The following is a 20,619-nucleotide window of genomic DNA, read 5'->3' on the forward strand; positions in this document are numbered from 1 at the left end:
AATACACTACTGTAAAGACTATAAATACTATAAATAGAAGTGAGAGCAGAGAAACTGCTTTCCTTTCTGTCTCTATATCTATTTATATATCATTCCTTGTAGGCAGTTCTCTCCACAAATTATTGATTACTTTTTAATTATTTTCCATGGTCCAATTAAGTATAGGCTATGTGTTTATACTAGCCAATTCGTCTGTAATCTATTGATCAAAATAGTGATAAAATAAACAATACTGTCCCTTTAGGTTAGTATATGTATTTGTACAAATACGATGTAAAGTGGCTTTACGATGTAAAGTGGCTTTACGATGCTTTGAGTGGCTTTACGATGGAAAGTCACTCAAAGCGCTTTACAATATTGCCCAACATTCACCCATTCACACACACATTAACACACCGAAGGCGGAGCCAACCATGCAAGGTGACAGCCAGCTCGTCGGGAGCATATAAGTATCTAGGCTACTAGCTTAGGGACAACTTGACACTCCAGGAATCTAACTGGCAACCTTCCGGTTACCAGCCCACCGGCTCTTATTAAGTAACCAAGTTATTATTACAAATTACTACGTAATCTTTACTATCAAGAGGGCTGCTGCTCCACTTCTAAGGACAGGTCATATATATATATTTTTTTATTTATATAATATAGATATAGATAATGATATTTAACTACGTTTCCCATGACGTTCCAAGATATCCCACTAGCTTACTATTGGAAGAAGGCAATGTGCGCCATTGGCTTCTGTCCATAGTAAGCTAGTGGGATATCTTGCTATTACTGTATTGTCTTGGCATCCAGCGTGGCCAGAGGAACTTCCCCACGACTGGCTCAGATAACGGCTTGTCTGCATCTCACGCCCAGCAGTCCAAAGCAATGTCTAGTTTAATGGTGCCATTCTACTGTTATATGACTCATTATGTGAATGAGCTGAGCTTATATACAAGGCATGTCAATGGCATCAAATGTGTTGTTCATGAAATCCATGTGAATTGACCATGATCAATCAGTTAAGTATTTTTTAAATACTTAACCGATTAACTGATTAAATAAAACAATTAAATATTTAACTGTTGCGAAATACGCTATAATTAATTAAATATATACTACTGTGTCTGGACCAGACACAAGTTTTGTCCACACGATTATGACAATGCTCATACTGGCATATCCTATACAAATGTGGAACTCAACAGACCCAACCTCACACACACACACACACACACACACACACACACACACACACACACACACACACACACAAACAGACTGAAATTGCGTTTTCTCATTGGTCCCACCAGCTTCCCAATGGGGAGATGCTGGCCCTACCCAAAGTAGTGACCGCCCAGTTCATTAGCGACCCTCTGAAGACCACTGTGTGTGTCTACGGCCATGTGGACGTCCAGCCAGGCAAGCTGGAGGATGGCTGGGCCACGGAGCCGTACAATCTGACAGAGATCAACGGTAGGGGATCTTTAGTCCACCCGTCACCAGGTCAACGGCCCAGAAACACTTTGCACAGGAACGAGCAGCAACGAATGTGATTCATCTTTAAACTGTGCTGCAAAATGCTCATTCATTCTTCAATTGACATCTCATGCGCTAGGAGATTGACTCTTGGCTCCTGGCAAAAAAAGGTATTCTATATTCCCAGGTGTTGAGAAATCTGATTTTGTCTTATCTGAGTCCATAGGGAAATTACATTTCAATTTTCTATGCAAAAAGTGCCTAGCTTGTGGAGGTCACACTAATCTCGCAGATCGAGATTCATGTTGCTGGAGGCAGGACTGCCAGATGATGTGTGTGTGTGTGTGTGTGTGTGTGTGTGTGTGTGTGTGTGTGTGTGTGTGTGTGTGTGTGTGTGTGTGTGTGTGTGTGTGTGTGTGTGTGTGTGTGTGTGTGTGTCTGTGTCTGACTATTTTACAGGCAACATGCATGGAAGAGGGACCTCAGACAACAAAGCCCCCGTCTTAGCCTGGATCCATGCTGTGGAGGCCTACCAGGCACTTAACATAGTGAGAGACAGATGTATTCTCGATTTATATTCTCCTCCTCTCTTCTACCTCATCTTTCATTCACAGCTTGCCTGATCATTTAATAGGCTACTAGCGAAAACAGCCCGGGTGATTGCCCTTCCCCTTCCAATTCAATTAAGAGCAACAGTACACCTAATAGGATGGGATTGGAGGCCTAAATATCGTAGTTACCCTCAGGCAACGGCGATAGAGAAGAAAGTGTTTTTCAGTGGATATCACTTGAAAAGTCAAAGTGGTTTGATAAATATTGTATCTGAGTGCTGACTATCTTAATGCCAAATACTGTAACTCCGTATCTGAATGCCATTCTGAATGGCTAAACTCTAGGAACAAATTTGTTCTTGATCTTGGCATACCAAGGGTTAGTTATATATACACATGTGAAAAGGCTGCAGACCACCGATTTTTCCCAATCTGTGAGAGAGCGAAAGAGAGAGAGAGAGAGAGAGACAGCAAGAGAGAATGAGAGAGAGAGAGAGAGAGTGAGCAAGAGAGAGAGAGTGAGAGACAACAAGAGAGAAAGAGAGAGAGAGAGAGAGAGAGAGAGAGAGAGAGAGAGAGAGAGAGAGAGAGAGAGAGAGAGAGAGAGAGAGAGAGAGAGAGAGAGAGAGAGAGAGTGGGAGACAGCAAGAGAGAGAGAGGGCGAGAGAGACAGCAAGAAAGAGAGACAGCAAGAGAGAGAGAGAGAGACAGCAAGAAAGAGAGACAGCAAGAGAGAGGGAGCGAGAGAGACAGCAAGAAAGAGAGAGAGTGAGAAAGAACGAGGGCAAGAACCCTGCTGTGCTGTTGCATAACAGCCGCCACAGGGCAGGCTCACCCGTCAAGCCGTCTCCATGGTGATGTGATTTCAATTACCCCCCCCCCCCTCAAAACCCCCTCATTCCCATCACCACCACCACCACCACCACCTTCCTTTCCTCCCTTATCCCGCAGGAGCTGCCGGTGAACGTGAAGTTCATCATTGAGGGCATGGAGGAGACGGGCTCCAACGGCCTGGACGCCATGGTGGTGGCCCAGCGCGACACCTTCCTGCTGGACGTGGACTACATCATCATCTCTGACTGCGGCTGGCTCAGCCTGCGGCCCGCCCTCACCTACGGCACCAGGGGCAACTGCTACTTCTCCGCCGAGGTATCCCGCCCAAGGGCCACCAAGACCCCCCCCCCCCAGATTAGGCGTCATGTTCTAATCAATCAAACTTTATTTGTATAGCACTTGCAACACAACTGTATCACAAAGTGCTTGATACAATCCCCCCCCCCCCTCCCACCCATCTAATGTTGGAGGAGACATTTTATTTCTTTCTGGAGAGGAAGGTTGTCTAACATTTGTTTAAGTTTAAAATAGTAATGCAATAATGATAATAATACAATACCTTTAGCAATACCAAATAATAACACACACACACACACACACACACACACACACACACACACACACACACACACACACACACACACACACACACACACACACACACACACACACACACACACACACACACACACACACACTCACAGTTCGTGCGACTCCTCTACCGATCAGACATTCCACAGTGTGTTGAAACAAGATAAGATATCACTTCAACTGTTTGTTTTGATCAGCGTCCACAGTGCCACAGACAGACAGACAGACGTCTAAACAGGCAGACAGACAGACAGACAGACAGACAGACAGACAGACAGACAGACAGACAGACAGACAGACAGACAGACAGACAGACAGACAGACAGACAGACAGACAGACAGACAGACAGACAGACAGACAGACAGACAGACAGACAGACAGACAGACGTCTAAACAGACTGTGATTTGCAGATCGAGGGGGCCAAGCAGGACCTCCACTCGGGCGTCTACGGAGGCACCGTCATCGAGCCCATGACCGACCTGATCGGCATTCTGGGTAAGTGTGTGCCTTCTGTGTCCCTGTCAAGTTTTCAGTATTGGCGGGCTGGGGGGGGGGGGGGGGGGGGGGGCGTAGCTCAGGAGGTAGAGCGGGTTGGCTGGTAACCAGAAGGTTGCCAATTTGATCCCTGCTCCTCCTGGCTGAGTGTCGAGGTGTCCCGGAGCGAGACGCCTCACCCTGACTGCTCCCGACGCGCTGTGTGAGCAGAGTGTGAACGTATGAATGAATGGGTAAATATCAGGTATTATTATCAAGCGCTTTGGATAAAAGCACAATATAAATGAAGTCCATTTACCATTTCAATATTCACTCTGTTTGGCGGACACTCACCGGCTCCCGTGTGTGTGTGTCTAATAAACCTTGAAATCCATTGAAACCTCCCCACACACACAATGTTTGGTACGCAAAGTCTAAAGCACTGCACACCCAATGTCTGCCTCCACCCTCCCCTCCCCCAAATACACCATCAGTACACGCCTCAGCCTTGGTGGATCGAGGGGGAAAGAGACAAGGGGATGTCGCCGGGCAACGATCCCTGATTGTGTCGTGTCGTGTTGTGTTGTGTTGTGGTGTGTTGATTGTGTGTTGTTCCCTGGGGTGTAGACACTCTGATCAGCCCCAGTGGTAAGATCCTGATCCCTGGCATCCGGGAGGCTGTGGACCCACTCACTGACGAGGAGTGGAAGACCTACCAGGACATTGAGTTTGATATGGAGAACTACAAGAACAAGCTGGGGGTCACCGAGCTCATGTACAACAATAAGGTGAGACGAGGGGTGTAGCAGTGGGTGGTGTTTTGTTTGAGCTGTTTGGGTATTTTAGTTTTTTGGGTCGTTTTAGCTCTTTTCTCTCTCTTGCTCTTGTTCCCTCTCTCTATTGCGATCTCTCTCTCCAACTCACTATGCCTCTTTGCTCTTGCTATATCTTTCTCTCTACCTTTCTCTATATATCAATATCTATCACTGTGTCTATCTCTCTCTATGTCTTCCCCTACCTGCCTATCTGAGGGGGTAGTTATGTACCCCCTCAGTTATGTACTTGTTGCTTAGTACCTGAGGATCCCATTTGTTTTATTTTTATTTTATTTCTTGCATTTTATTGCTCAATATTTTGTCAGTATTATTTTTAACATGTATAAATAAGAAAATCTGCTTGCCTGCCTTTCTGTCGGTTGCTTCAGTTCATTTTGTTTCATTTCTGTATTGGTTAATTCCCCCCCCCGCCCCCCGCCACGTGCGTGCAGGTAGACCTCCTGGCCCACATGTGGCGCTACCCCACAGTCTCCATCCACGGCATCGAGGGAGCCTTCTCGGCCCCTGGCACCAAGACCGTGATCCCCGCCAAAGTCGCTGCTAAGTTCTCCATCAGACAGGTCCCCAGCATGGACCCGGAGGTGGTCAAAAAGCAGGTCAGTAACGGACGGCCATCTTGTGTTCTGTTCTGGTTCACACTGTTATGGTCGAGCACTGGTTCCCACAGTGATGCAGGCAAGACATTCATGGCACACCAAGATAAAGTTGCAGGGAATTCACACTCGTTGTTACTAGGACATTGTACATGCTAGGAGCCATTGTTTATGTCAAACACAGCAGACTTTCAAAAAAGTATCACAAGGATCTCAACCAATACTACTTTACAAATAAATGTATATATATATAATACAATTATAAAAAAAATAAAAATGGAGCAGGAACTTATGCATTATGTGGACTTGGTGGCAAAATTACCTCTATGAACAATAGAGCAAATCCACTTTTTATAAAGTCACCAGAACCCAATTTCAATACATCTTTGCATACCTGCTGAATGTTTGAAATCACTCCAAAAACATTTTTCCGCACACCTCGCCTGACCTCAAAAGTCACCGGCCCACTGGCTGGGAGCCACCCTGTCGCAAACCCTTCCCTCCCATAACTGGATCACTGCTGACTGTACCTCCACGGCCCGTCCCTGCAGGTGACGGAGTACCTGGAGGCGGCGTTCGCCCGGAGAAAGAGCCCCAACAAGCTGAAGGTGACCATGATGATCGGGGCCAAGCCTTGGCTGGCCGACACCCGGCATGTGCTCTACGAAGCTGGGAAGAAGGCTGTCAAGAGAGGTAGGCTGGACCGCTACTCATCTCCAGCGGCGGGCTGGACGACCGCGGAGATCAGCCCGTCTAGGGTCTCAAGGGCATGAAACAGCACAGTGTGTACCCGCGTAATCACTAGGGGCACGAAGGTGTGCTGCAGAACACCACCACGGTGTGTGGCTTGAGGCAGGCTTGTTGGTTTATTTCTCCATCAGCAGCAGCACTGTGCTGACTTTATTCAAGGATGATTTACGGGATAATGTTAAGAACCCAGACATGCATTTGTATTATACAGACACGCACCCCCATATATCGTTAGCCTCATGGCATTAAAGTCATATTTAAAGAGTTATCCTCTATTTAGCGTCGCAGATGGTGATTATAGAATGTAAAAAGCCCCCTGATTGGTTTAGGATACAGCCAATGAGGTACAGTGATTCAGCAGCACTAGGAGAGTAGAGTTAGGTTAGTTTTCCACAATTTGGCCAAAATATGACTCGGACGATAATGCTATGAGGCTAGCGATATGCAAACATTCATCTACGAGTATATGCATGTTTCCTAGCCACACGATTCAACATCGTCACGTCTCAGATGAGTCCCCTTTTAATTAGATACTGATGGTTTGTCGATGATCTCCGTCACCCTTATAAACGTCCTATAAACGTTCCTGCGTGGCTCAAGTGTTCAACGTGGAGCCCGATATGATCCGCGAGGGCGGGACCATCCCCGTGGCCAGGACCTTCCAGGACGTGACCGGGAAGGGCATCATCATGATGCCCATCGGAGGCTTCGACGACGGCATGCACTCCCAGAACGAGAAGATCAGCAGGTGACCACACCCCAGACCTCCCTGCACCTCCCTGTTACACTCTCGTTCAGATGGCTTTATTCTTCCCACGGGACGATCTGACACATGCTCTCAATCACTCCACTCAATATAGACCAACAATTATGTTTATATTTCTCTCAATTATAATTATATGATTATAATCCAATTATATCATTATAATTGAGAGTATGAATAAAGTACAAACCGTAAGGAAATCCGTAGGGCATTACAATATCAAAATGTGAAGTTTGTGAAGATATATTATAGTAACTGTGTCTTAATTACCCAGGTTTTTCTTCTATTAAACGCAGTTGAGCTGTAAAGGAATGAAGTGGGGTTATGGTACAGAAGCTTTATTAAGAGAGCAACTGACTTGTTTTGCATGGACAAGGGAGCGGGAACATAAATGAAGAATATGTCAGTCACATAATAATAAACACGATTTACAAGACAAACCCCAGCCCACAAAAGTCTGAAGAATTATGAGGGGGTGGGGGGGATAAACAACTGAAATAATGAATAAAATAAATCAAACCCAACATTAGATTTGCTGATGGATGATACAGAGTGGTGGCTGACTGGCCGCTGGCCGGACTGTGGACCTGAAGAGTCTGTAAGACTGCAACGGGAGACTTTAACTGCAGACTGTTATTATGATTGGTAGCTTTACTAAGGCAATGACTTCAGAGACCAGAGCAGAGAAGAGAGAGAGAGAGAGAACCCGACTATAGGAGTAATAGAGCCTGGAATAGATGTCCACGAGAAGCTGAGCATTGATGTGATCGGCTTGGGCAAACAACCGCTGATGACTCTGAACACACTTAGTCATTGCCCTCAGAGGGAGAGATAAACATACAGTGGGTGAGCGATGGATTTGTTTGCCGTATCCTTGCGACATGTAGATAGCGGACTAAGCTCGATTTGACCAACAGTGTATTCTTACCCACCGTATCGTTTCTTTCAAATATGGATTGGAGGAATCCAACACAGAACACTAGAACAATGAAAAAAAAGCGAAAAAAAAAACATGCTTAACGATTGAATAATCGTATCCACTATTTTATGAATTGGTTTGAATTTCTTATGTCCTTTTTTCATTTTGATTTTCATAACGAGAAGGGCCACTTGCCTTGTCTCAATGTCCAAAGTGGCCGTGTGGTGCATACTCAACATTAGATAACACACAACGCTTTTACTTTGAAGGCGTATTGGACAACGATCCTCAAGCTCTCTCTGTCTCCCCGGCCCTCTCCAGGTACAACTACCTGGAGGGCACCAAGCTGTTCATCGCCTACCTCCATGAAGTCTCCCAGATTCAGAAGAGTAGAGTGTGAGCGTCCTCTACGGCATGTCTTGGCTAAAACGACAGTGTCCAAACCCTCAGATCCCCGGCTATCCATCTCTGCCTATCTATCCATCAATAGATCAATATATTCATGTATCTATATCTATAAATCTGTCTATCTGTTCATTTTTCACCTCTTATGTCATATTACATTCAATTTTATCAAAAAGGTGCAGCTTATCCTCATCCAGATTCATGGATTGGAGGAGGTGCGATTGGTAATCATTATTTGCTGACGTTGGTTTGTTGTCCTTCGATTTCCTTACAGCACTGTATGTGTTTTGTGGCAATTAAATGCACAATGCAACAAAAACTCATTTGACCTCATGTTTATTGATTTATTCTATAAGTATAAATACCATGAAAACCTTCTACATTGGACCAAGAACTGGTCATTTAAAAAAAGAGCTCCACTTTTCGTTTGCATAAATTGTTAATACATGGGAAATAATAACCCTCAAATGAGATTTTCTTTATAATAATTAATAAAAAATAATGTGAGCTGCAAGCTGAATGTGGTCACAGAAAATAGTCCATAATCAATAATAAAAAATGTAATATCTGTTCCATATTCTAACCTGATAACGGTGTATCAAAGTACGCAGAATCTCATTGGCCGTAAGTGGCAGAGAGGGACCCTGGCGTTGTGAAAAAGCCGTACGTGTCTCTTCAGCGGCCTGATTCACAACACCAGCTGACCCTCCTCACCCATGTTGACATTGTTGGTCTCCCCGCGTTTCTCAGCCAGTCTCTTTGTAGAAAAGGTGGGGGTAGGCCTATACTCCACTCAGAACCGCACTTACCTCCTACACGTCGATTCACTGACATCGCAGAGAGCGATATAGAAAAACGCACTTCCTTAATTGGGTATGGCTGGACTACATTGTAATACAGTGTTCCTCCACCAGGGGGCAGTGTGTACCCGACCTCCTCGCACGACGGTCGAGTCTTCAGCGTCTTTTCCAGGTATCCGGCGTCCTTTTGATGCCTGCAGATTAAAAGACAAAGATGGAAGAGCACAGGTCGTGTGAAAAAGAACAACTTTTATGATTGTTGATTTTCTTTTTGCGATGATAATCTTTTTTTACAGAATGAAACAGAACATGAGTGACACAATGCTGGGCGTATTACGACAAGCATGTCTATTTGGATGTCTATTCATAAGGTATTTTGGTATCAAGGGCAGGGTCAAAACGGTGCCAAGAATAACTTGGATTTCACACAGTGGCGCGTCTTAATCACTAAAAGTAGGCTAGCTCAGATGGGCGAGCACTCACGTCACAAAACGTGTGTACAGAAATGTTCACTTCGCTTGCCTGTAGTTTTCCACATGACAGCTATTTGTTTCCTGTATTTGAAAGGAAAATCAAGAGCAAAAGGGAAAGGCAGAGGATAAAAACGTAGGCTATTGTGACATTGATGCGTGAAACAAGGTAAACAGATAAATTAATCTCTTGCCTTTTTTACATTTAAAGGGAGGATGGGCGTACTGTGTGAATTTGAAATATAATAGTGTAATGTGGGAGAGACAGCTGTACAGTACAACAGCACAGTTATGAGAAATTAGATTAAAAATGAACCTTTAGGCTCATTAGCTTCATTAGTCACACACTTGCGCTCACAAAGACATGCTGCACTGCATATTTAGGTAGCCTCCGTCAGATGGATTATGAGAAACTTGTCTAGCAAGTTGTACACGTTTAATCGTATTTAATATTCCAATAATACATACTTGCAAACAAACTCCCACACACTGTTTATTTGCGAGGCTTCATTACTAAACCATCAGGCAAAATATATAAATCGTAATTATACATATTTTATCCGATGGGCAGGAGCATGTGTGCATGTGTGTGTCTGCGTGGGAGTTTCTGCACGGCAAACGTGCCCAACTTTGACCTGTTTAATCAGCCTCCTTCTCCTTCCACCCACCTACGGAGCCGTGCCCTAATTCATGCACAGGCGGTCCCGCTGCGACGCTCCCCACAACACGCCGAGTCAGACGGCCTCAACCCTGCTCACTAATTCATTACCATCGGATGCGCTGGCCTTTCTGCGAGGCGTGAGTACGACAAAGCCCACATGAGGGCCACTGTGCCGGATGCATTCTCTTCACTGGGGCTGTGAAGAGGGCCGTGCTGGCCCCTGTAAGCCCTGTTGGAGAGTTGCCACTGTCCTTCCAACAAAGAATGTCAGCGCACATAATAGGCAGGCACACTTCACCCGGAGAAGGAAGGAAAGGGGAAGGCAAACACAGGGGAGGGTGTGTGTGTGTGTGTGGGGGGGGTTGTGTGTGTGTGGGGGGGGGGGGATGAGGAGCAGTGAGGCGGTTGACTACATCTTAGCTCAATTCAGGGTCAAGAGGAGCTTTCATTTGTTGAGTGTGTCTGCGTGTGTGTATACATGTCACATGTGTGCTTTTTGGGGGGGGGTGTTAGCGTGTGTGTGTGTGTGCGTGCGTGCCACGGCATGTCCTTCACAGATGTAGCACATGTGTGAACAATTCCAAGTCAAGGGAGACCGATCCATCTCCTCTTTATATCATGTTCGCGGTCGAGTCCCAAAGGGGCAGCGGGAAAACGGCGGAGAGAAGCATAGCGCTGATTCACCTCAAAACCCCTCCCGCTCCATTTCATGTCCAATTCCCTCTTTGTTTCATTACTGAATGAAATCAGCCGCCATCGTCCATGGCGTGGTTCCCCCACTGGGCTCCGTCCTACACAGGCCACCTCTAAGCGAACCATTTCAGCCTCATTATACCGCTTTTATCCAGCTTCCCCTATATATCGCGTCCAACACGGCGGTCTGTCTCTCTCTTCCGCCTCTCGCCTGCCAATCCGCGCGCTGATTGGCGCTGGCGTGCGAGAGGGACCGCTCTCGCTCCCTATGTGTGACTCTCTCTTTTTTCTTTTATGATCGCACTTTTCTGCCCCCCTATTTCTATTCTGCCGTCATCATATTTCATTGATCGTAACGTTTTGCCTAACGAAACGCCTTGTGTGGAAGAAAACGATTGACATGTGCAAATTAAAGGAGAGGAGCTTATTCATTCAAGGTGAGGACGGGAGATTTGTTTAAGCCCCGCTATCTGAAACAGTGACGATTGAAAACCTTCACACTAACGATGAGTCATTTGGTTATTTGTTTTGTTTTATTTTTTCGATTTTAATGCAGGATTTCAATTTAAATTGTCTCTTGTCTCTCTAATTTGAAGAAGAGACTATGAGAGTATAATAAAAAAATAAAAAAAATAATAATAACTATGATGACAAATAAAACCAAGACTTCTGATACTGCTTATCTTAGATGATTTATTGAAGCTAGGTTGGCGAATGGTGAGCTGATGGTTAGCTGGTGGTTAGCGAATTGTTAGCTGATGGTTAGCGGATGGTTAGCTGGTGCAGCTACGGCCCCTCTCCAATGAGGATCACCAGTTAATTTCCAGAAGGCCAAACCCAAACCCTGACGCTAAGCAGTTGGCCTGTCAGTGTGCTCACTGCAAGACAAGATCCCTGCTTCTCTATTCCAATGACGCACACAAAGTGTTTCGTTAAACCACCAGGCCCATGGGCCCCGCAAGCCCACCAACACCACCTCCCTGCCCACCTCAACTGTGACCATGCATCCTAGACCAGATATTTTCCGGACCGGAGAGAGAGAGGGAGGGGGGGGGGAGAGAGTTAGAGAGAGGGGGGGGGGGGGGGGGGGAGAGTGAGAGGGGGAGGTGAGGAGAGTATCAAAGAGACAAAAGATAATAGCAGGAAGATCGTAAAAGCTGTAGTTGTTTGTTGTCGGTATGAAAGCAAGCTTTTATCAGTATTCTAATGGAGTCTTATTTTTTATGTACTTCAAGTTTTGTCATTCAGACACATCCGGTTGGCTACGTAATGCATGCTCTGATGAAGAGGAGAAGTAGGAAGAGTGCTCTGCATTGATTTATTGATTGACTAAATTCCTTAATTAATTCCTTAATTAATGTGTTCACACCGGCGGTATAGGTTGAGGAAGACGGGACCTAATGTTAAACCTATTTATGAGCTTGCTTTCTTTGAAAACACAATTCAAACAACTAACCACACACACACACACATACTGTCCCCATAACTGTCCCTAATTTCTTATACATTTTTGTTAAGGAGTCAAATAGTGTATAACGAAATTGCGGAAAGAAACTGAACGAAAATTGCAGAGCGTCGACCACAGAATCAGAGGCTGCAGACTGAGCCATCAGCACACTGTTCAAATTGACTCCAGTATTTCACCGGCCTTGGAGAGAAGTGCTCTTATCGCGGGTGAAGCAGCTGGCTGTCGGGGGAGACAGGTGACGGAGAGAACGCTGCCTTCCTGTGATGAGAAGAGCCCTGCCAATCCGTCCGCTCGCTAGGTTGGCGAAAAAAGAAATAAAAAACGCCTGATGGACGTTTAAATAAAGCTGTGCGGGGAAATTAGCGGTCATCCAAAAGTCACGCCGCTCTGCCTGGAACACAGATTGGAGGCTGCTGCGACAGACTGTTGGGAAGGTTTATAGGTACGCTCGGAACTTTTGGTAATGCGGTTTTGGTGGTGGTGCGAGAGCTAATAAGGCAATGCTTTATTTTAGACATGCATTTATTTAGATACATGCATGGCAGTTATTCTGCGAAGTATATCTCAGTGATGTATCTTAATAATCGGAACAATAAAAAATGCAGATGTTATTTATTATAATAGCTGAACATGGAGTGGGGGCCTATCGTCCTTATTCTCCTTAACTCTCTCGCACTATGTTTCTGAACCTAATATTCCTTTGTTTGACTCAGATGGAGATTCACGTGCACAATTAATATGACAATTAAACATGACACCACTTCCATCTTCAGTGTTAGCTGAACAAAGGCAGAGCCGCAGGGTGCATAATTCATTTCTGTATTTAGTAGAGATTTATCTTTTATGTTATTATTATTCAGGTAGGCTGCCCGCCCGTTTACTTAACCAGACATAGCCTCAATTAGGCCAACTTAGACTCGTAAAAAACAACGATTGGAAATTGCATTTCTTCATTATTTCTCTAAGGACGTTTTTTCTTTAGGTTCCGCTAAATCTTTATATGAACGGTTCATTTGAATGTTTAATTAGTTGGGAAAGTTGTGTGCATCTGTGTGTGTGTGTGTGTATACGGGTCCCCTCAGTGGACAAACAACAGTCTGCTCATTAGTGAAGCCACTGGTCTGTGTCTGCGTCTCTGCATGAGTTGCTATCAAAGTCTCTGTCGCAAAGCACCGCAAAATACAGTCATACAGTCTGTCCTGTAGCTACATACACACATGCAAGCACACACAGGCATACACACGCATACATGCACACACGCACGCACGCACACACACTGCAGACACTCCCTCACACTCTCTATCTCTCTCGCTTTCTCTCGCTCTTTATCTTGCTCTCACACAGACGGACACACACAGACACACACACACACAGATACACACGGCACCAACTACTTCACCTTGTAGAAGTATGAAAACACAACTCAACACAGATTCTTAATGCTAATATTCTTAATATATTTCACAACCAAGCCCAACCCCGTGGAGACACAGCTTCCTTCATTCTTCGGGCCTTTCTGTTAATTCACTTTTTTGTGTCGTGAGAATTCAGCGCCGATTGAGCAACTCAGCGTGGTCTTGGAGTCGTGGAGAAACCGTGACGCCGGATGACTGACAACCGGGCCTATACAAGCCAATGACAAAACGAAACCGCACAGCACCGCGCTGAATGTCTCGACGCAATCACCGGCAGCAAGAGACGCCAGCAGCCATTGTCGCCGCAAAATGGGAACGCACAATAGAAGAGAGAAAGAGAGCGAGAGAGAAAGACTAAGAAATCTGTTGTAAAACATGCTTTTGAGTAAAACCAATGATGCGTGGTTTGATTATCATTTATTATTGATTTACATCCCGTTGTTCTTTTAGGAGTCGTTTACAGCGTTGTGTGTTTTTGTAATTAGCTACTATTTGGGTATTTGAAAATGTGCTCTGCTTATTTGTAATTGCGTTACCTTGCGTCTTATTTAATGTTTATATAGCCTGCGTATTTGATCCAAATGACAGGCCCATGAAACTGAGCTCAGTGGAGCGGAAAGAGAGAGGGTAGGGGGAGAGAGAGATAGAGACTGAGAGAAACTCACAGAAAAAAGGAGAGCGAGAGAGAGAATGAGAGAGAACGAGAGAGAGATAGAGACTGAGAGAAACTCACAGAGAAAAGGAGAGCGAGAGAGAATGAGAGAGAACGAGAGAGAGAGAGATAGACTGAGAGAAACTCACAGAGAAAAGGAGAGCGAGAACGAGAGAGACAGATAGAGACAGAGAGTGAGAGAGAGGGAGACAGAGACAGCGTGAGACAGACAGAGACAGAGAGAGAGAGAGAGAGAGAGAGAGCGAGAGAGAGAGAGAGAGAGAGAGACAAACAGAGAGAGGGAGAGAGAGCGTTTCTAGGTCTGTCCTCAGACCGTGTGCGCGGGAGGCGTGGCCCACTGCAGCACCACTGAACCGGCTGACACCCACACGCAGACAGACAGGCAGACAGACAGGCAGACACACAGGCAGACACACAGGCCGATAAAACACAGAAAGGCAGACAGACACATAGACAGAGAGACAGGCAGACAGAAAGACGGATGGAAGACGCGCTGAAACAATAACCAGAACCAAATGTACACACGGACGGACAGTCAGACAGACAGACAGTGAACATGAGCACGAAGGGCAGTTTAAGGTTGGACATGTGAGCTATGAAAGAAATGGACGATGGAATAAAAAAAAGAGCGATATTATTCAAACAGACGCTCGCACACACACTGGTTACAGATTAAACACGGCATGGACACAGAGAGAGCAGAGAATTGCCCTTCCCTCCACTGGTAGAGACTTAAATAGTCTCCTGTTCCTCTACTTGGACACACACCGCCCAAATGAAGTCGTCATCCCCTGGAATCGCTGCCACTGGTGCCGAATTACCAGCGCTATTAAAATATTGCTCCTCATAATTAGTTTTAACGACGGCTCGGAGACCGGCAGTGGGCTGTCGTTTTATTATCTATCCGGCGGAATAATTTGAATATGAGGTAACCACCTCTGGGCTAGGCCGTCCAGGCCGGAGACGTTCCCAGGACGCATTAAATGATAAGATCAGTAATAAGAAGAGGGGAATTACGCCAGTGACTTGATTCAACACAGGTGAACGTCAAGTGCCCTTGTTTCCGCTAATCCTTAATGGGAAAAATGGCTTGGAGCGGGAAAAGGAAACAGCGGAATCTGGAGACGGACCCAGGGAGATTTGGAAGACATGATAAAAAAAAAAAAAAGATGGTTTAAGCGGATTTGGGGTAATTATGTCACGGGACGAGATTACAATCACTCTTAAAAGGAGGATGAGCATCACGGCTGACTTCCTGTCACCGCGGGAGCTCAGGTCCGAATAGCGCCTGTGGCGAATCCTATGTGGTTCCGCTTCTTGACGCAGGCAGGGGAGTAGGCGTTGATGTGAGGGTAGCCTGTGACTACGGCGGGTAGGGCTAAGTAGCTGGATGAAGGATTGCTAGTGAAATGCCTTAAGAGGCCTCACAGTGTGGCCGCGCTTTGGGTTTACCCTCCTTGTTGAACGGGCGAGAGCAGGAGGTCTGCCGACTTTGGGCTTGTGTGTGTGTCACTGTGTGTGTATGTGTTTGTGTGTGTGTGTTTGTGAATGTGTATGAATGTGTGCCTGTCGGTGTGTATATGTACACACACACACACACACACACACACACACACACACACACACACACACACACACACACACACACACACACACACTTACTCACATACATGCAGGTGCCCTTTTGTGTGTGCGTGTGTGTGTGTGTGTGTGTGTGTGTGTGTGTGTGTGTGTGTGTGTGTGTGTGTGTGTGTGTGCGCTTGTGGCTCGTTGGTATGTGTGCTTATGTGTGTGTGGTTGTGTGTGTTTGAGTGTGTGTGTTTGAGTGTGTGTGTTTTAGTGTGCTTGAGTGCGTTTGTTAGCCGGCGCTGGGAATCGCTGAATGGGCAGATTGACAGGGCGAGACTCACACTCTGAGCTGAACACTCAGCCCGGTTACGGCGGACCTGGGACCACACCAGAAGACCTTCCCCCTCATAAAGACTTTGCCCTGCACTGATGACCGGCAAATCCTGTTTGAACTGCCCATACATCACGTTAACGGGCTAAGGTTAAAGAGACACGGTGTCGGCCAATAACAGCACAGGAGGGGGGTTTACATCGGTTAGTTAGGGCCGCTACCACACTGGATGTACGCTGGATTAGATAATGTCAGTTTGTTTATATATATATATATATATATAACATATTAATAACATTATATATTAACAGTTCCTGAACAATGCCTTTTATACTTTTCATCATATTATACATATTTTTGTGTCTATGTAATTTCGTTATTTTCTCTTCACATTAACAATCCCCTGTTTTTCATCCCGTATTTATTTACTTATGAGAGGTTGGCCTACTATGTTGGCCAGAGGCTGCCTAATGAAAAGCAGGCCGGGCTCTGGGAGAATATTCGCCCCCCCCGGACTGTGTGTGCTGGAAAGTAAACAGTGGCACAAAGAAAAGGTGACCTTGACTTGTTTGGTCGCCACAAACCAGCCCAAAAATAGCACAGCTTTGTTTTTAATGAGAGGAAAAAAATACATGAAATCACATCTGAATTTAAATATTATTCGGAAAATATTTATTTTATTGCTGTTTTTGGTGGGTTTTGTGTCCTTCATATTTTCGAACATTAGAGAGAATAAATCACATGTAATTTAACCTATAATCTCTTTCTCAACACGTTAGCAAAATAAATGTCATGTCATTATAAATATACAACTAATTACCCATCTGTAATCAACACAGTTTTCAAGCACAATAATGTACCGGTATAATCTAAATAAGTAAATGAGTTTGAATAGTGCTACTTACATAGCTGCGCAGCTCAAGGAGTTGATAGTTTGAAGAAGTGTCATCTCACTCTTGAAGGAACAAGGACTCCAATGCCTGAAGAAAGAAACAGAATGCCAAATGCCATTATTCTGGTTTCTAAAGGAATAAATAAAAGCATTTATCTTCGCCCACAAATATATATCTATGTCAAGCATCAGACTTACATTGAAGTATCTAAAAATAAGTAAAAGATTATTTTAGAATTTGAGGCATAATACTGTTTACTTTCCTCACTTCGCTGTCAGTTATCACAGATGATTCCGGAAAGAAAATATTATGGTCTAATTAATTGTAAGTATAACTAACTACTGCTGACCAAAGCATCAGCTTTGCATTTGTTGTTGCTATGTTTTTGACAGCAGTGGAATTCGATGACATTTAAGGTATTTGCTGTTTTTCTTTGCTGTGCACTGGACAGAGAAAATAATGGCCACTCCTTGGTTTCTAATTGGCGACGTCTGCAATAAGAAAAAGACCAGGCACCCTAGAGACCCACACCCACACATATGCCTATATAAGACACATATACACACAAGCCCCTGCGCGCCGAGATTTATGAATACACAAAACGGGTAAGCGTAAAATCAATGCCCGCATTTGTACTTCAATCGTTTTCGTGTGTTGCAATCTTGCTGTTGCACGCGACTGAAAGTGCCAGTTGATACATTAAAGTGTGTGTGTGTGTGCACTTGGGTGTGTGTGTGTGTGTGTGAGTGTGTTCATGTTTGTCTATGTGAGCACTTGGGTGTGTCTGTATGTGTGTGTGTGCGTGTGTGTTTGAGCATGTGTGTGCATGCGAGTATGTGAGTATGTGGTTCTTTGTGCGTGCGTGTTTGTGTGTGTGTGTGTGTGTGTGTTCTTTTGTGTCTGTGTGTGTGTGTATGTGTTTGAGTGTGTTGACGCGCTTTTGTGCGTGCGTGTTTGTGTGTCTTTGTGTGTGTTCTTGTGTGTGTGTGTGTGTGTGTGTGTGTGTGTGTGTTTGAGTGTGTTTACGTGCTTGTGTGTGTGTTCTTGTGTGTGTGTGTGTGTGTGTGTGTGTGTGTGTGTGTGTGTGTGTGTGTGTGTGTGTGTGTGTGTGTGTGTGTTTGAGTGTGTTTACGTGCTTTTGTGATTGCGTGTGTGTGTGTGTGTGTGTGTGTGTGTGTGTGTGTGTGTGTGTGTGTGTGTGTGTGCGTGTGTATGAATGCTGGCAGTGAACATGGCTACAGGGCTGTGCTGTAGCGACTGACCTCTGGACCTCTCTCTCAGACACTGCTGTGATGAGGTCCACTCTGCATAGATAATGAGGCCATTAATCATGCAGCCCGCAGCCAACAGCTCACCCATCTATTAAAAAAACAACTATGATTACCAGCATTGATTGGCCCGTGGAATGGGTCGCTGCTGCCTTGGACCAATCAAGGGAGAGAAGTTGTTAGGGGTGTAATTGTGTCACAGACACCAACTTTATCGATTTTAAGGGTGAGAGCGAAATGGGAAAGGAAAGGGTTTTGCCTTGGGACGGAGCCAATGGTGCCTTGGGATGGAGCCAGTGGAACAGGGAAAACCCATCAGGGAATATGCTTTTAAAAATGTCATATTCCAAAATAGGAAGTTTAAATTGAATATATCTTGTGATCATTGTGTATAAGCTCACTGCACTTCAAATATTATATTAATGTCATCACATTCGATCATTTCAGTAAATATCCTAATTTCCAGGTAATATCTGTATAAGCAAGCCTTTATTTGAATACGTGTATGACAAATGAGACCATTCCTTCCAATTTTCATATTAAGGATGAAATATAGAAACTTGATTCAGACAAATCATACAGAGATAAGAGAGTTCAAAATTGGCAAACGATCTGAAAGTTGAAATGTTGGTAATTTGAAGCACAAGTCTAGTTAAACAATGACCAATCAAGATATCCAAAAACAATCTGATACCTTAGTGTAGTATCAGTATAAGTGCCTCTAAAGTGCAATTTATTTCCATCCCATCATTCTAAACCGAGGTGATTCTAACACATTGCACCATTTTAAATTAATGGTCAATTTCAAGCGAATAAGTGTTGGATATGCGTGCGCCAAGATAACATTTACATTTCAATATCGAATCGTTTTAATGCAATCACGGTTGCATGACGGCTGTGCAGAGTTCTGTTAGATAATAACACGACATGGATAATGGCTAATGAACAATTCAAAGTATAAACAGGTCGGACAAGAATAGCGATGCCTTCATCAGATTCTACATTACCTATTGTTCCTTTGTCCACTAATGGAAATGTGGTAACAGGACTCAGCTTGTTTGACAAGTCACTCTCACACTTACATTATGCAGACAAACTGACACACACGCGCACACCCTGCACACACAGGCAAACAGACAAAAACACACCACGTACACACCACGCACACACACACACACACACACACACACACACACACACACACACACACACACACACACACACACACACACACACAAACACACACACACACACACACACACACACACACACACACACACTCATGTGCGCACAGTTAGAGTAGGCCTACTCTTCATTATATTCATTATCTTCTATTCACAAGAATAGTTATCACTTATTTTATTATTTATCTTTTAACAGTGAATTGCATCTCCTATTAGTGATAAAGTCATTGCAGAGAACATCCTTCATACTCAAGAGTCAACACGTGAACATAAAAAACCATACGATTAAAATGAAGGACCGTAAGGTCCGAAACGGTTCTCACCCGTTCAGTTAAATCCGTCGAGGTGGCTATAGAATACAACCACCACCAGAGCCTCATACTTCTAAACACGAGAGAGAAAAAAATGAGGATATGAAAATAGGGCAGCCAAAAAAAATAAAAAGAATGAGGGAAAAGAAGACAGATTGATATGGATTAATAATAGAAGGACTCTGGAGTCCAGTCAGAATCACCTCCAAGTACCGGGAGGGGAACCCACAGCCAGGGGCTCCGGGCTAGGAGCAGACAGTGTCACGCCATGAGACGGTTTTCCCAAGTCCTGAACGCACCACCAATCGAAAATAAATGGGCTGTAAGAATTGATCAGCGAAACGGTTTATACCAGAACACGCGAGCGAGGCAGACGTGTGCGTCGGCTGTTTCAAAAAAGAAATACATCAAGTAGGCCCCGGAGCTTAACCGTGGGGAAAACAAATGTAGCCTAAATAAAAATTGATTACTTTGTTTTTCATCCTCTGCGCCTTCAGTGATTTCGACTGTGCGGATAAATTAGGTATAATCTTTGAAGGGCTTATTTTACACGCTTGCTCAGTTTATGTAAGAAAAAAAAAGACAACAGCTCAAACAAAAACGATCTAAGCCCGTAAATGGAGTCGACGCGGCATTTCAAAGCGCCCTGATTTGGAGGTTGTGCCGGTATTAAGGGACTTTTCATGGCTATGATGCGTCTG

At 44.7% G+C, this 20,619-nt stretch overlaps 1 protein-coding gene across 1 annotated transcript in view; it reads left to right on the forward strand.

Annotated features, from left to right (window-relative positions):
- Nucleotides 1-8,521, forward strand: part of cndp1 (carnosine dipeptidase 1) — a 10,397-nt gene extending 1,876 nt beyond the window's left edge. The window contains exons 4-12 of the mRNA XM_056602598.1: nt 1,299-1,461; nt 1,924-2,012; nt 2,967-3,164; nt 3,853-3,937; nt 4,544-4,704; nt 5,184-5,348; nt 5,897-6,038; nt 6,696-6,843; nt 8,099-8,521. Of these exons, the coding sequence (XP_056458573.1) occupies nt 1,299-1,461; nt 1,924-2,012; nt 2,967-3,164; nt 3,853-3,937; nt 4,544-4,704; nt 5,184-5,348; nt 5,897-6,038; nt 6,696-6,843; nt 8,099-8,177 (1,230 nt within the window). The 3' untranslated portion in view covers nt 8,178-8,521. The remainder of the gene's footprint in view (nt 1-1,298; nt 1,462-1,923; nt 2,013-2,966; nt 3,165-3,852; nt 3,938-4,543; nt 4,705-5,183; nt 5,349-5,896; nt 6,039-6,695; nt 6,844-8,098) is intronic.
- Nucleotides 8,522-20,619: the final 12,098 nt, after the last annotated feature.

The sequence above is a fragment of the Gadus chalcogrammus genome, chromosome 11 (genome assembly GCF_026213295.1).
Source record: "Gadus chalcogrammus isolate NIFS_2021 chromosome 11, NIFS_Gcha_1.0, whole genome shotgun sequence".
NCBI classification, from domain to species: Eukaryota; Metazoa; Chordata; class Actinopteri; order Gadiformes; family Gadidae; genus Gadus; species Gadus chalcogrammus.